At 38.6% G+C, this 12905-nt stretch overlaps 2 protein-coding genes across 2 annotated transcripts in view; one reads left to right on the plus strand and one right to left on the minus strand.

Annotated features, from left to right (window-relative positions):
* Positions 1–759: 759 nt before the first annotated feature.
* Positions 760–6159, minus strand: spag8 (sperm associated antigen 8). The gene is made up of 6 exons (XM_079364733.1): positions 5952–6159; positions 5141–5300; positions 4869–4914; positions 3302–3416; positions 1522–1584; positions 760–1031 (listed from the first exon to the last, which is right to left on the minus strand). Exons 1-6 carry the CDS (start codon positions 6018–6020, stop codon positions 924–926), a joined length of 561 nt encoding a protein of 186 aa, XP_079220859.1. The 5' UTR covers positions 6021–6159; the 3' UTR covers positions 760–923.
* Positions 6160–7079: 920 nt separating this feature from the next.
* The window catches only part of LOC306837177 (AN1-type zinc finger protein 5-like), a 36083-nt gene continuing 30257 nt past the window's right edge, over positions 7080–12905 (plus strand). The window contains exons 1-2 of the mRNA XM_079364731.1: positions 7080–7180; positions 9727–9796. Coding sequence (XP_079220857.1) covers positions 9771–9796 — 26 coding nt within the window. The 5' untranslated portion in view covers positions 7080–7180; positions 9727–9770. The remainder of the gene's footprint in view (positions 7181–9726; positions 9797–12905) is intronic.

Raw genomic sequence — 12905 nt, forward strand, 5'->3', positions numbered from 1 at the left:
CTGCAATTTTGTTAATTAAAATAAAAAATAATCTACCAATACTGGAAAATCTGGTGTCATGACAACCCTAACTTTATCACTCAACTTAAGAAAATGATAGAAAGTGTTTTCATCTGATTAAAATGCATATTTTTACCAATAAGAGGTTTTGTTGAGCCAACATAAGTCAACATTGCTAAAATACAATGTTTCTATATGTTAGGGATGATCACATTCTTTTACATTTCACTTACTACAAAACCTAACTGTATAACTATTGGTAGAAACTGTGCCAGTAACTTGGAGTTTGTGTGATGTAAAAAAGTGTAAATGTATTCAACCAGAAGCAATAGCTAATTAAAAACACTCCCAAACTAAAATACAGTTGAAACAAATTCAAATCAATAACAATTTCAAGGGAGGGAAAAATGAACCCTGTACTTCATATTCACAGAGCACTGGACAGACTTGGTTAAAGTTTATCTGTGCAAATATCAGTTTCTGTTTTTAAGTTATAAATCGCCACTGCAAACTATCAGCCTTATTTCATCATTCCTCCTGCAGTACTTGGCATCCCTGTGATTCACATCACATGTGTTTTTCAAGGTTGTTAATGTGTCATTTTGTCACTTTAGGTGCAGATTCATGAGGCTCAGCTCACTGTGCAGCTCAGAGAGAAATAAGAACACCTCATTGTTTTCTGTGTTTTTTGACTGGCTGCTTACCTCATTGTGTACCTCTGGTAAAACTTTGGGTTAGAACAGACTAGAACTACACTGAAAGCTTTTAATCCTTTATATGCATACAGTAAGTTGTGTTGATATTTCACGTTCACATCCTTTGACCTACTCTAGAGTTTCCAGCATCGTTAAGAGGAACCTTTAATAGCTCTTCAATTTAAACCAATCATGAATAGATGAAATCTGATCATGTGTCATACTGTCTCAGTTATCAGGTGGGAGCTCAGGTTCGTCCAGACGCTCACTGATGGGTGTACTGAACTTGGTTGACTTCCTGAAAGGAGCTTCTTGGGTCTGTACGGCGGTCACACCCTGTGACGAATAACACAAGACTAATGTTATCAATCTTTGACTGATCCTGACTGTACGCTGTGCTGTGCAGGATTTGTTAGACAAAACACATGAAGGGTCCAATGACTCTGACAGCAGATACAAATAAAAGACACTGCATAGAGCAGAGAAGGAATAATCAGGGAAAGAGCCCCAAACTCTATAATTATCCTCCTTCACTTGGCCAGAGTACATCTGAGCATCATTTCTAAGAGCTGCTGTTGCTGCACTCTCCTATGACATTATGTGGAGCCATTAGTGACTGTAGGTCACTCTCAAAAAGAATACGCAACACAAACTACAGGGAGAAGAATTCAGCATCAGGTAGATTAATGCTAATAAATAAATCATTGAAGATGTGGCTTTAAAGATACTGAGGCTTTTTTCTTATTTGTGCATCATCCACACACAAAAGAATACCATGACAACGTCAAAATCTAAAAAAAAATCTAAAGGAAAACTTCTCACTCACGTGGATCTGATGGCGGTTTTCACTCCAGAATGTAACTGCCTCTTCAGATTTGTAATTGTGAGCCTGGAAAGAAAACACGAACAAACAGATGAACGTCACGTCAAGGTGCGCTTGTTTTTCGAGCGACTTTCATTCAGAGAGCATCCTTCAAAAACTGCAGAAACATGAGGAGCTTCATATACTCTTTTTCTTCAAACCGCTATGACCTTTAATAGATAGATACAAGTCAATGATTAACTGCTTTTTATGAAAGGAAAAACGTGACAAACAAATCTCTCCTGTCAGGCGCATCAACACTTCAATGATTCAAGCTAAACACCGAGCTGAACCCAGAAAACGTTTGGCAAACGCACACACAAATGATTTGAAACAATGAAAAGATTGTCAGGCAGTTGTTGTTGTCTTCAAAATGTGTAAGATGAGCTCATGAAATAAATTGTTTCTAGGAAACATTTTAAGGAACCTGTTTCAAGGTGAAACAACAGGAAATGTTTTTCTTGTGCTTTTATGGTTACCGAGAAGAGTCCTTCAATAATGCATAGTCCTCTATTTAAAGGGTGCCATTCATTCTTCAAGGACATGATATCTTTTATTTCTCTAAGGATCAGAGAAGCAGGCTGTTTTCAACGCCATACGTCTGGTTTGAATTGTTTTTGACAGCTATAATGAGCGTCTTTATCTGTGTTTTGATTGTCTCTGGCCCCTCTACTTGTTCTTCTTTCTTTCAATCGACAAACATTTTAAATGCATAAAAAAAGAGAAATGTGTACGGGTAGAAATCTGAGGCTGCAGGGAATAAAACTGATGGAAATAATCACTGAGACAGCTAAAGTTTAGACGTTAAAATGTTATTTTTTTGTTCTTTCACAAAGAGAGCAAGAGATTGGTGTGAACTCAAGATTGGTAGTACCGTGCATTCTACTGGAAACACACAGGTTTTCTAATAATCTGTCTGTACCCCGATTACACTGAGAGATTATTAGTCATTATATTACACCACACACACAGCCTAATACTGCAGATAGCTCATTTTCTTTGAGTGTTGAAAGCTTTTACTCTCCATCACTGCAGCTCAGAACATCATTAGTCACCATCTCATTGCATATAAAGAAATGTGCCCATAGTTTGGATGATGTTGCCTGTGAATGGGTTATAATTAAGAATGCTGCTTCTTTTAGGATGAATGTGTTCACAGCTGCAAAGCAGAGCACTGCTCCAGCAGCAGTGGGTTTCTTCTTTGGCGTGTACTTTAGTGTTCAAATCAATGTGAAGAGGAGAGCATCCTGAGATTTCATTTTAGCTGTAAGCTTTTTTAAAAAAACACCAATCGCTATTTAAAAAAGGGCCTTCTTTTGTTTTCATGCAACATTTTGTGGTAGAAAGAACCCATTTGTGTAACAGAAAAGAGTGTTTGATTTGGGTCTGAGATTAAAAAACTGTGCCCTGATCTCATCTTTTTTACATGTCAATGGTTGATTCCATTTTACATGATGTTGTAGACTGCCTTGACTGCGAGTCAAGTCATGTGGTGCTTTCATCATGTCCATGAACAAACTGCCTGATGTGAAGTTTTTAAAATAAAGCGATTCTTTTTCTTGGTTAGATTCATTATAATTTACAGGAGCTTAGATAGATAAAGTACATCTATTACAAAAAAAAGCAAATTTCCATCTTTTTGAAAATAATGGAGTCGAATGGAGTGATTTATCATCTGAGAGCAGTAGTAGTAGAAACTTGCACACATGCACACACACACACACACACACACACAGTAACATACGTGTGATAGTTCAGGTGTAAGAGGAACAAAGCCCTCCGCACTGAAGTCCCTCTGGGTGGTGGAGTAGAAGTCAATTTCTGGTGGGGCTGATTTCTGTTCAGCTTGAAACTTTTCTCTGTTAAAAAGAAAGTGCACCAATAAAACAGTCTGCCATAATGCTGTCTTTTCTCAACCTGTTCAATTACATTGAAAAACAGTTTTGATTGTATTTTGTCAGAGTTAATCTGAAACTGCAAAACGGATGAGCTGAATGTAATGTCAAGAAAAGACTAAAACGAGGGACGATTCACTGAACTCACAATACGATATGACTCATGACACTGGGTTCACGATATACGACTCTCTCACGATTTATTTTCCAAACAGATTCTTTTTTGTCGCTGCTAACTCACTTGGTGTGGGGGGGGTTTTTTAACAAGGGGAGGTGACTGGACCTTCTCAATGTGGTGTCGATTAAATGCTGCATCATGTTGGTTGTGTTATTTGTGTTGTTCCCTGTCTTCTTTCAATATCTGCACACAGTTTTTGTCTCGTCTGTTATCTTTCCACCTCTTTCATTTTCTGTTTTCAAGCCAAAATGCTTCCACACATAAAGGACGGTGGAGCGTCCTTAATTTCTAAATCTTGTTCTGCAGCTGCTGACACTCACCATCTTATTGAGATTCATTTTTCAGAGCACCGTTGTGAACCTTGACACTTTTTAATCATCTTCTTCACATTTTACGATAAATCTTTATATCCCAAAAAACAAAAAAAAACAACTTTTGAGAGAATCTAAAAATCTGTTCAACTGATCGTTTATTTTCTGCTTATCAGACAGAGATGAAACACAGAAGTGAAAATCAAATGCAGTAATGCAGCCATGTTGAAAAGTTGAAGATATCAGTGAAGGAGACTTTACAGGTGTAAGAACACGCCAGAAGAGTAAAGCAGATACCAGCACAGTCAGTTCATGCCCACACGCTCCTGAGAAAAGGGTCTAATCAGTGCAAACAACTGTGTGGGTGAAACAGACTGATGATGTAAGAAATGTATAAACCTTGAACATCTGATTTTCTCTGATGATGGGACATTGTTTTACTCCTAACCCGCTACCAACCGAACAGTCAGAAAAGAATCTCTGAGCTTGAGATTAATATAACCTGCTGTGATTCAAGTAGCATAGGTTAAAAAGTCCAGTAAATCCAGTGTACGGTTCAAGACTGAGTGATGAGACAGCGTCTACTGCTGCTCCAGCCACTTTCATCGAAGACATGATGCTTTGTTTTTATTTATGAGCAGTTAACTCATGCGGGGACGTTAATAACCACATCTGTGGGGATAGACTGCCTAAAGCCCATTAGGATGACTGGCCTCCGTGTAAAATAACATCATAAAGTGTGATTTAAAAGGTATTACAGCTGTGATTGAACAGTAAAACAAACCCAGACGTGTAAATATTACATCACTTTCCTCCAACATGTTTCCCTCTCAGCATGGTCAGGCAGTGTTCTCCGTTTCCATAAACAAAACACTTCCAGCAATAATTCCCACAGCATCAAAAAAACTGGTTTCATAGTTGATTTACCTTATCATCAGGGCGATTTGTTTTTCCAAAAGCTCGCTTCTGATGCCTGAACATTAGGAATACAATAAAAAGAAATGAACTGAGCACACATGGAAAACTACCGTAAAAACATTAAATAGAATCAGAAATTAATTGAAATAGGTCAAAACACCAATCATCAAATATTATTTAATGAACTCACTTCTGAATACAATGTTTTTCAAATAGATATCTAGTTACAAAAAAAGTATGAGACAAAATAGTTTGGACTGTTAACAGTGAAAGATACATACCCCTCTCCCTCACCCCTGGACCCTTCGGGGGGATGAAGTCTGTTCTGTGTGAAGTCACAGTCTCCATTTTAGTGTCAGCGTCCCATGTGAGAATCCCTTTGTGACCTTGTCTTTGGATCTGGAGCCTGTTCACCTTGGAGTCAAGGGCAGCGACAGCCCTCTGGATACAAAGACATTTAGGATCAACATGAAAAGGAAAAACATAACAAAGACAGTAAAATGAGCCGTGTTTTATTTAATCAGAGAACAATTTTAATGTTATTTTACTTTGTATCTTTAAAAAAAAAAGATACAAAAATGTCTTGATCTGTCTTTGTTTGGGATTTTATGTGACGGGATGTACATTAATGTATGTGAAATGGAAATTCCTCAGCAGCAATGTAGAGAAAAAGACAAGAGTGATTACCGAGTTTGTCATCATCTTTCCAAATACTGCTGTGTCACTACTTTTGGTAATTATAATTATTAGGTCTATATTATTTGTTGCATTAGAACAGAACCAAACTTTCCAGAGCATTTTAGCTTTTAAACACATTAACATTTCACTTTATTACAGTGATGTTGTGCTGTAGGTATATCAACAGCTTTGAGTGGAAATGTACTTCTAACACGTCATGACACCACATACGAGTAATTTAAAGTAATTCCAATTAAGGTGCAGTGTTAATTCGATTAGGTTTCACTAAAAAATATACTACTATACGTCTTTATTTTTGAGATACTTTAACAATTTATTTACAGTTTGCCAAACAGACCGAGGTGACGTTGAAACGCTCACATTGAAAGTTAGCGTTAAGCTGACGTCACTCACCTCCTCAGCCCAGTTGTTCAGCATACATCTCCCGACTTTCTGTTCCACTGTGTCTGTTTGTTCTGTCATTTTAGCACCAAAACAATAACTACAACGACTTACAAATGACAAAAACTGTTCGTGGACAACATGCACTAAATCATCACACAAGAGCCAATCTCCTTCTGTGGCAACGGAACTAGCAACAGGGTTCCGTTGACGGAAGTGTCACCATGACAACGGCCTTCTTTTTTTTCAGGGGAGAAAGAAAGAAAGAAAGAAAGAAAGAAAGAAAGAAAGAAAGAAAGAAAGAAAGAAAGAAAGAAAGAAAGAAAGAAAGAAAGAAAGAAAGAAAGAAAGGCACTTGTTAATCTTACTTTGTAAAATTGAATATTGTTGCGTTGACAATGATATCCTTTATTTCTTTATCACATTGTCCCATTTCTACATCTCCATTTCTATCTGGTTTGATAGTAATGAAACCAGCCAACAAAAAAAAAAAAAAGAAAAACTGCTAAACAATGTCACTTTGTAAAACATCATTGTGACAATACACAAAGAGACCCAGGAAGAACCTCCTGTTCTCAATTCAGTGACGAAGACTGTGAGTTGGCAGCTAAAAGCCCCCCAAAATGAGTCATTAGTAATTAGTCATTTCTGAGGTACAATAGGATCTGTGGCGACTGGCCATTAGGGGCAGGTGGGGCACAGACCCACCTATTAGTGTAAGAAAGAACTGTGCAAACAAATCAAGTTATCATTATTTGTTGCATATTATGTCATAAGGTATTAACTATGATGTTCGTAATTTGCATCGGATTATTTCTATTTTATTTCATTTTCAACTAAAAATAAAGTTTTAATACTCCGATTTGTGTCTGCAGTCGAACTACGCTGGCCGTAGGGGCAAACTTTACCCCTCCGGCACAGTGCAATGTGTATTGCACGGGGGAAAGTGCTAATACGCATGCGCAGAGTGTTTGGCTGTGTAATGTAAATCTGATTAAAAATATGTCAAGTGGGGCTCTCAGCGCAGCTCGTAGCCCCAGTGAAACGTCACGCCTTCTTTTAGATTTTATTGGCTGATTATTCAGAGGGGAACGGCTGATTGGCTGTCTGTCTGTGACTGCGTCGATGAATTAGTCCGCAAGCGGGAGGATTTAAAAGCAAGCGAAGTTGTGAAGATAAATAAAGTGGATTTCTTATTGGAGCACAGTTTTGAAACCCTGAATTAGCAGGAGAAGTTGGAGGTAAAGTGCAATGGAGCATTCCAAACGATGGATATTGTCACCACCCAAACTTTTTCTGTCTTTCTGTAAAACAAATGGCGGATTTAATGTGGATTGGTTCTCAAAGGAAAAGTGGCTAACAGTTAGCACCGAGAAGAAGGCGCTCTTCTGTTTTCCGTGTTTGCTATTCGGCGAGGATGGAGTTCAAAGATTTGAAACATCTTTCTGAAAGGATCTCAAAACATGAGAGCAGCGGGAGTCAGCTGGACTGTGTGCTGAAACTGGGAGTACTGGGAACAGTAAATATGGCCGCTCAAACTGACAGGCGTTACAGGCGATCCATTGAACAGCATGACTACAGGTGGAGGAGAACAGGTGTGTGCTCATTCGGATAATCACATGTATTGAACTTTGTGGAAAATGCAAAGCTGCATTGCGGGGCCATGACAGTTGGTGGACAGGCATTTTCGGTTGTATTTTTGAGACCATGAGTGAGGGTGATTGGAGGCTTCAGAGGCAGTATGATTCTCAGCCTGTCTTTAAAGGGACATCCAGCACCATTCAAAACAAATTGTTAGACTGCATGTATGAAGTGTACAGGGAGGAGACAGTCAAACAAATGGGCAAGACATCCTTTGTCGCTGTACAGACTGAGAGACAACTGACAAGAGAGTGTGAGAAAGAGTGTAGGGTTTGTACGTGTGTTTGAGAAAGTGTGTTGTTTGTGTATGTATATAAGATTTGACAAGGCACTCTGCATAGTATTTTTTTAAACTATAAATGACCCCTTGACATGTGTAAAATTAAAAAAAAAGGCCATCAGTCCAGAGAGTACTGTCAATCTCCTTGTTTATCTTATCATAAAGGGGTTGTGCCCCACCAATTTTTCACACACAGAAACGCCACTGAATAGGATGAATGTTCACACTAAAAAAACATTAATAGGAAATTAGCATTTACTTGTCATTTGTTACATTTAACGAGAATAATGGTTAAATTAGCTACATTTACTTAATTTACAAAATTTTTAAAAACCCAAATTAAGATTTAAGAAACCCTTCAAAAAAAAAAAAGAGAGAAAAACATGTGATAATGAGAGTTCAATAGGTAGGTCCTCAAGAAATACATTTTAATACTTTAAGTTCAACAAATCAACTTGGCACTGAATTGTATTTTCAGCCTTCTCTCTAGCCTACCTGCAACCTGCCTTGTGTATCTTAGAACCTCTCCTCACTTTTCTGTAGGTCTATGCAATGCCTCGCTCTTGTTTCTACCCTGAAGGCAAAAATAATTACCTGTCAAACCAAAGAACACCATCAGCATTTCGGCTAAAAGGTGAATCTGAGAGAGTTTGTTTTTGTCGGTAACCTTGTTGAATCACTTTTTAATTGTGAGGAACATCAAATCTATTCGTATTCAAGAAAAAACAGCTAAATTTAACTCTTGCTTGTTACTGTGGATATGAGACACAGGAAAAAACCCACAGTCTGTTGCCAAGAAACAGCAGAGTTTTTTTCTTTTACTGTCAGGCAGCCAGCCTGTCTGGATCAGTACAGACTCAGCATGAAGCGCTGTCAGACGTCTAATTAATGTTTTATGGACGCTTGACTGTCAAACTGTGCCTCATCATGCCAAACACACTATTAGGTGTCCACCCATTATTTTACAGTCGTCTGAGATTATGTTGGTGGTAAATACCACAATAAGTAGGTGCTACAATAAAAGCACAATGAGATTCTAAAGTTATTGTCAATTGAGGGGTGAGGTAGTGTACAGTGTTTTGGGGGTGTTTTTACATTTTTAAGATTTTTAATTTAAAAATGTAACGTTATGATCACATGACAATAAAACTTTATTGATGTATTTATTGTCACATGGACACAGGCAAAACAAAGGAGAAGAAGAAAACCAGTGTTGCTTATAAAGAAAGAGGATGCGTTACTCCTGCCTAAATTCAAAAAGAAAATATGAGTGCTAGTGGCTGTAGGCCTTGTCACATGGATGGATGGGTTCGAGTCCCATCTCAGCCCTTTGTTGTGTGTTATCCCCCCCTCTGTCCTCTCAATATTTCCTTTCTCTCTTCACTTATTTTTTTCTTAGAGTAAAATAATGTTTTAGTGTTTTAGGTCATTGTTGTACAAACATTTACAGCATGACAAGTCCCTCTCATTTTATAGACCAAAGACGAGTCAGAGATTCTTCCCAAAGCCGATATGGTCACAGATTTTCACTGAAGAATCTCCAAAGCTTAAACTCCTAAAGTCAGAGCAGCATTCCCTCACACAGCATTAGCATTAAGATTTATGTGTGGTCACTGAGGCGAGTGTGAGCTGGATGTGGATCCGATTCTTCAAATCCTGTCCTCGTAGTTCATGATTTCATCCCTCCACTGAACAACAGCAGGCGTGATGATCTTCTTCAGGGGTTTTTCTGTGTGCGTCTCTCGCCCAGGTTTCTATTTTTATACCACATTGTGATAGATTGTGATTTCTATGACTACCAGCATCTCTGCAAAAGTATTGATGAGATCTGAATGTGTCCGACTGTTTGTCTCTCTTTCTTCTCAGTTCGAAGTTGTGTCTCAGAGCTCACATGGACTTCCACTTTGGAGATGTCACTTTCTAAACCAGATCCAAGGTCAGCTTTCATCTCTTTACTTTCATCTTCCCCACCACTCACATCCTGACCTTCACGATGACTCTGACACCCTCATGCCATGTTGAGAACAAGCTGGAAAGAAGCTAAAAACTGACTTTGGCTCTCATCTTCTGGCTACTTAAGGCTTATCTGCAGAGGGGTGCCATCATTATCACAATCAAGACAGTCATTTCATGAGCCCTTTGAAATTGTAGCATTTGATAATCATCAGAAACGTGTCTTCCCTCTGACTGAGAAAAAAGAAACTATAGTTAAATTTTTTTCCATCCAAATTAAAGATTATTTCCATGTTGTGACACATTTTTCTGTCTTTTTGTATAAGAGCAGCTCAGTGAGCGAGTTGTGTAGACACACAGGGTCCTTGTGTTTAATTCAACAGACTAACCTCTGATTGGCTGACAGATTCGGTCCATTTTTTGGCTGCTCTGGAACCAAGAGGGCCTTTGCTTTTATTTTGAGCATACTTTTCTGTTTAGAACGTTTAGTTGAGTGAGAAGAAGACATGACATGAAGCATTCGTTTGTTTTGAAGCCCTGATTTTGGCATTTTTCTGTCCCCATGTGGACACGTTAGCAAGACGAGACCATTTTCAGACAGGTGGGATAAGCATAGGGGTAAGGGGAACTTTTCAGTCAATGATAGCGCTGGTATCTGTAAAGTACATGAATCAGGTGCTGCTTTTGTCCAACAATAAACAGGTTCAGTTTATTAAAAAAAACAACAGCTGACTCATCAGTGTGCCCATTAGTACACTTGAACTCCAAACAATAGCACCCATAGGGACTTGTCGATCACTGGTAGCCCATTCCTAAATGTGTAAATGGGACTATATGTCAATACATTTATCTATTATTATCTTACATATTATCCTGTTTGGAGTCCTGGGGGGCTATGGAGCTAATCTGTTCTGACTGAGAGGCAGTGCACATTTAGTCAATCGCATGGCTGACATGTAGAGAAATGCACTATGGACAAAGGTAATCAAGCAATGAATAACAATGTATATGAGAAAATGTTCTGACAATAATGCATTGTTTATAAAAGATTGCATTCGGTACCACACTGATGCGGTAGAGTGAACATGCTTGAAAATACATTAAGTAAGAAGAAGGCTCCTTTGTCTTTTCTTTGTTGTTTTTGTTGTATAATTGGATTTTTTGTTTAAACCAGGAGTTGCCCCCTGCTGGTAAAGACATGTAGGTGTTCAGCACCACGTTGGCTTTAGTTTTCTGACCCAGAGGCTACATCCACTTCATGTATACAGTCAATGGTCACACTACGCTCATTAGCTTGACTAGAAATGGGAAGGCCGAGCTGATATTATCACATCAGTTTCAACTGACTCGCTGTAGCCAAATCTACAGGTCCATAGACAAACAGCAGACAGACACGTTAAGTGTGTGTCAGGTCAAGAAAGAACTTATAGCAACTAAAAATATAAATAATGCAATACAAATGTAAAATAAATGTAATGATCTGTGCTGTAAGTTAATAGACTGCACTTTTCTTATGCATTAGCATAGAACCAAAAGAAATGGTCATTTATCAGTGAATAAGGCACGAAAAAAAAGTCCTTTGGAAAGAAAACATCTTCTCTGTAAATATAACGGGACAGAAATCTTTAAACTGTCTATGAGAAAGCGCAGATTAAAATCTCTAAGACCTCAGAATGGGTTGGCAGGACGCACCGTGTTGGAATTTCAACTACATAATTCAATTTGCGGCATGTAATACATTCACTGCTGTGAGATCTGTGTCTTGTATTTTCCTAGCTGGAATAACACTTTAGCCTTTATATGGCACGCTGCTCCCTGTTGTGAAAAACGAAGCCCTGCCTCGCTGAAGGTGTCGGTGTTGTGTATGTCGTCTCTCAGCAGAGGAGTCGAGGCCTCGCGTTTTGGTTGGCGCTCATAAATGTAGTCAGCTGGGCTAGCACATCTTGGCTTGAGGTCCTTTTTTTCTTCTTCTCTTTCACAGTGTAGCACCGTCTGTCTCACACGAACACCTCTAACGGACCACTGCTCCCTCGTACCCGAGGGCAAGCACGGTAAATATTCCCGACTTCTGTAGCTCCGTTTTCCAGGAATGTAAGGAAAAAACGATCTGGTTATTTTAATCAAATTTGGTACTCATAGTCAAAGTATATCCATTGGTTTGAATTTCTTTTATTATCCCGTTTTTTTTAAACATGAATTGAAAAGGATTTCGTAAGTTGACCATTTCTCGAATACAACAGCCTATGAAGCCATTTTGGACAGACTTTTAGGTTTCTTTAAACACGTTTGCTGCTTCTGCCAGAAAGCACTTCCAACACATGGTTAACATCATGCAGACTGTAAAAGTTTGTGGTCACCTGGTTAAAGTCATCTGTTTGAAAAATTTCCCATTCACCAGAATATAGTAGGTCTCATCTGCAGCCAAAGTTGGTTGTCTTTCACTATCAAAGTTTTAGATGTCTGAAAGACCGCTAAGCTTCAAGACCTGCAAGTGGCAACCTTCAGGGTGAAAAATGACGCCAATGGAAAGTGCAAAAAAAATACTGCAGATCCTCGAGTGACCACTTGAGGCTGGCAGAATAAAAACATGTTTTAGTCCTTTTATCCCGTCTCTACGGTTGACTGAAAGTCAGTATGAGAAACTTCTGTGAATGTCAAATCTGAGATGTTCTTTTTCACAAGTATTGTTACTGACGAGTTGTTGCACACAGCAGTTACCTTGGGAGACCGAAGAGTGCGCAAAATGTGCTTTTCTCTGCGATTGCTTCTCTGATAAAACAGCTCCACTTTTTTTTACAGGATCATTTTGGTTTTCAGCCAAAATCAGCTACATGCTCTTATGCTCTATTAGCACATACTGCATAGGAGCTCCATTATCCCAATCAATGATGCATCTAGGAATTAATCTATATTTTACATCTAGGAATGAAAGATGAAATTGAAATAAAATCGTCCTCATAACCAAACCAAACTAGACCTTTCAGACGGTCATAAAAACAGGGTGTAGATGATTTTCCTACGCCAGACGTTTTAAAAGCCACAGACGTCGAAATGGTCTCCTGCACTTCCCCTCTGAACTGCTCAGCTGCACA

This window comes from Symphodus melops, assembly GCF_947650265.1.
Source record: "Symphodus melops genome assembly, chromosome: 16".
NCBI classification, from domain to species: Eukaryota; Metazoa; Chordata; class Actinopteri; order Labriformes; family Labridae; genus Symphodus; species Symphodus melops.